The sequence below is a fragment of the Amphimedon queenslandica genome, unplaced genomic scaffold (assembly GCF_000090795.2).
Source record: "Amphimedon queenslandica unplaced genomic scaffold, v1.1 AMPQUscaffold_7850_Cont20203, whole genome shotgun sequence".
NCBI classification, from domain to species: domain Eukaryota; kingdom Metazoa; phylum Porifera; class Demospongiae; order Haplosclerida; family Niphatidae; genus Amphimedon; species Amphimedon queenslandica.
The window spans coordinates 1-2242 of NW_003551870.1; the positions used below are offsets into that span (position 1 = coordinate 1).

The window sequence follows — 2242 nt, forward strand, 5'->3', positions numbered from 1 at the left end:
GATGAGAAGCTGGTCTAGTTAATGTAACTGATGAAGGTTGAGGCATTCCTTGTATTGAAGATGTTGAATACATTATATCTAATGAATTATAATATTAATGATAGCATTATTGTTATAGTACCTGAGCAGTTAATCCCTTGATATCCAGTTCCTGTACAGTTACATGTATAATTGTTCATGCCACTAAATGATGTACACTCTCCTCCATTCAAACAAGGATTGCTAATATCACAAATATCATTAAATATACATTCAGTGCAGTTGCTGTTTGGTGAATGACCAAGAGCACAGGTTAAATTACAAACTATTAAGAACAATAAAGATAATTATAAACTACTGTATACTGTATACTTACTGCATTTATAATCAGTGTCTTCACTAGCTACATAACCCACACCAGAGGATGAGCAATCATCACTACAGTCTCCATTAGGTAAGAATACAAGACAGCAATCACCAGATCCTGATCCAGTACATCTTTCTAATCCAGTATTGCAAGCACTGTCACATTCTAGAATATAACAATTACATTGTACATTATAATGGACTATACATTAGGTTACCTCTACATCTAGTATCTCCACCAAAACCTTCCCGGCACCGATAACAATTAGTTCTTGGAGGAACACCAACAACACTAGCAGGAGGAGGATCTAAACTACCAGTCCTTCCAGTCCATGTACCACTGCTACACTCCATATCAAGTATCCTAGTTCGTTCAGATTCTCCTGGGTTACGAGTAAAGTTAGCTATAAGAGCTATGGCTTCATAAGTATTGATAGTGTCCCCTTGAGCTAGACAGACATATTGAACTGATCCCTCAGTTACATTAGGAGAGTAAGACTGATCACCATCAGAAATGATTAGTAAAGGAGGCAAAACAGTCTCTATCTCTGCTATAGTTGGTAGAGGACAATGTTGAGAAGCAGCAAACCTAAAGAAAAGAGATACAACTATCACAAGTAACTTCATCATGATCAAGACTGCAAATGTGAACCACTCCCTAACCTACTGAGCTAGCATAGCAACAACTTTAATGACAACAACAGTGCACAAGCACCATGAATATGATAATAATAAATATATTTAATGTATAAAGAGCAAGTACCATGCAAGTACAGTCACACGTGAATCTAATTAATGTGATAGTACATGATAAATACTGCTGGTGATCAAGAAAAAACAAGCTCATTTTTAAGCTGACTGCAATCAAGAAATCCAGCAAAATTGATTAACAAGTATCACTTATTATTTCCATTACATCACTTTTCATTAATCATTTCATCACTTTTGTTGTTAGCACAATTAAATATTATACTCCAATTGATTTAGCAACATTTAATTAGCTGAAACGTCTTTTCAAACTATTTCTGGCTTCTTTCTCCATCCTATCCTCTGTAAGAATTAATATTTGTGATAATAGTTAAATGATAATGATGATACTTCACTTACCTCTTTGAGAGGGAAAGTTTTCCTCTTCCCTTTTGTAGCATAAGAATAAACACTGAATGCAATCAGTCCTCCTATTATTAGTAGGAGCAGGAGACCAATCACTATTGCTATTATTACTATTATCAATGTAACTGGTGCTGTTGTAACATCCGAAGAGGACGAAGGAAAAAGATTAGGTGTTACTGTATTTATTAAAACAACTGAAGGTGAAACAGCTGGTGTAGGAGATGCAACTGATGAAGGTAGAGACACTGTATCTGATAATAATTAATAATAACATTATTTCACATTATACCTGAGCAGTTAATCCCTTGATATCCAGTTCCTGTACAGTTACATGTATAATTGTTCATGCCACTAAATGATGTACACTCTCCTCCATTCAAACAAGGATTGCTAATATCACAAATATCATTGAATATACATTCAGTGCAGTTGCTGTTTGGTGAATGACCAAGAGCACAGGTTAAATTACAAACTATTAAGAACAATAAAGATAATTATAAACTACTGTATACTGTACTCACTGCATTTATAATCAGTGTCTTCACTAGCAGCATAATCCACACCAAAGGATGAGCAATCATCACTACAGTCTCCATTAGGTAAGAATACAAGACAGCAATCACCAGATCCTGATCCAGTACATCTTTCTAATCCAGTATTGCAAGCACTGTCACATGCTAGAATATAACAATTATATTGTACATTATAATGGACTACATTAGGTTACCTCTACATCTAGTATCTCCACCAAAACCTTCCCGGCACCGATAACAATTTGTTTTTG

At 35.0% G+C, this 2242-nt stretch overlaps 2 protein-coding genes across 2 annotated transcripts; both read right to left on the bottom strand.

The window, feature by feature from the left end:
• Positions 1–10: 10 nt before the first annotated feature.
• LOC109591559 (protein crumbs-like) lies at positions 11–1023 on the bottom strand (the record flags this gene model as incomplete). The annotated part of the gene is made up of 4 exons (XM_020007274.1): positions 564–1023; positions 356–511; positions 122–304; positions 11–78 (listed from the first exon to the last, which is right to left on the bottom strand). Coding segments are annotated over exons 1-4 (819 nt in total), but the record flags the coding sequence as incomplete, so codon positions are not given.
• Positions 1024–1262: 239 nt separating this feature from the next.
• On the bottom strand, positions 1263–2236 carry LOC109591560 (uncharacterized). Its single transcript, XM_020007275.1, has 5 exons — positions 2186–2236; positions 1980–2135; positions 1748–1930; positions 1453–1703; positions 1263–1395 (listed from the first exon to the last, which is right to left on the bottom strand). The coding sequence occupies exons 3-5, from the start codon at positions 1803–1805 to the stop codon at positions 1360–1362; spliced, it is 345 nt and encodes a 114-aa protein (XP_019862834.1). The 5' UTR covers positions 1806–1930; positions 1980–2135; positions 2186–2236; the 3' UTR covers positions 1263–1359.
• Positions 2237–2242: the final 6 nt, after the last annotated feature.

Bases quoted from the DNA above. Each gene is read 5' to 3' on its own strand.
- LOC109591560 (XM_020007275.1), bottom strand. From the start codon at position 1,805: ATGAACAATTATACATGTAACTGTACAGGAACTGGATATCAAGGGATT. The intron at 1,704-1,747 runs GTATAATGTGAA...TATCAGATACAG, and splicing joins TCAAGGGATTAACTGCTCAG to TGTCTCTACCTTCATCAGTT. The intron at 1,396-1,452 runs GTAAGTGAAGTA...TAATTCTTACAG, and splicing joins AAACTTTCCCTCTCAAAGAG to AGGATAGGATGGAGAAAGAA.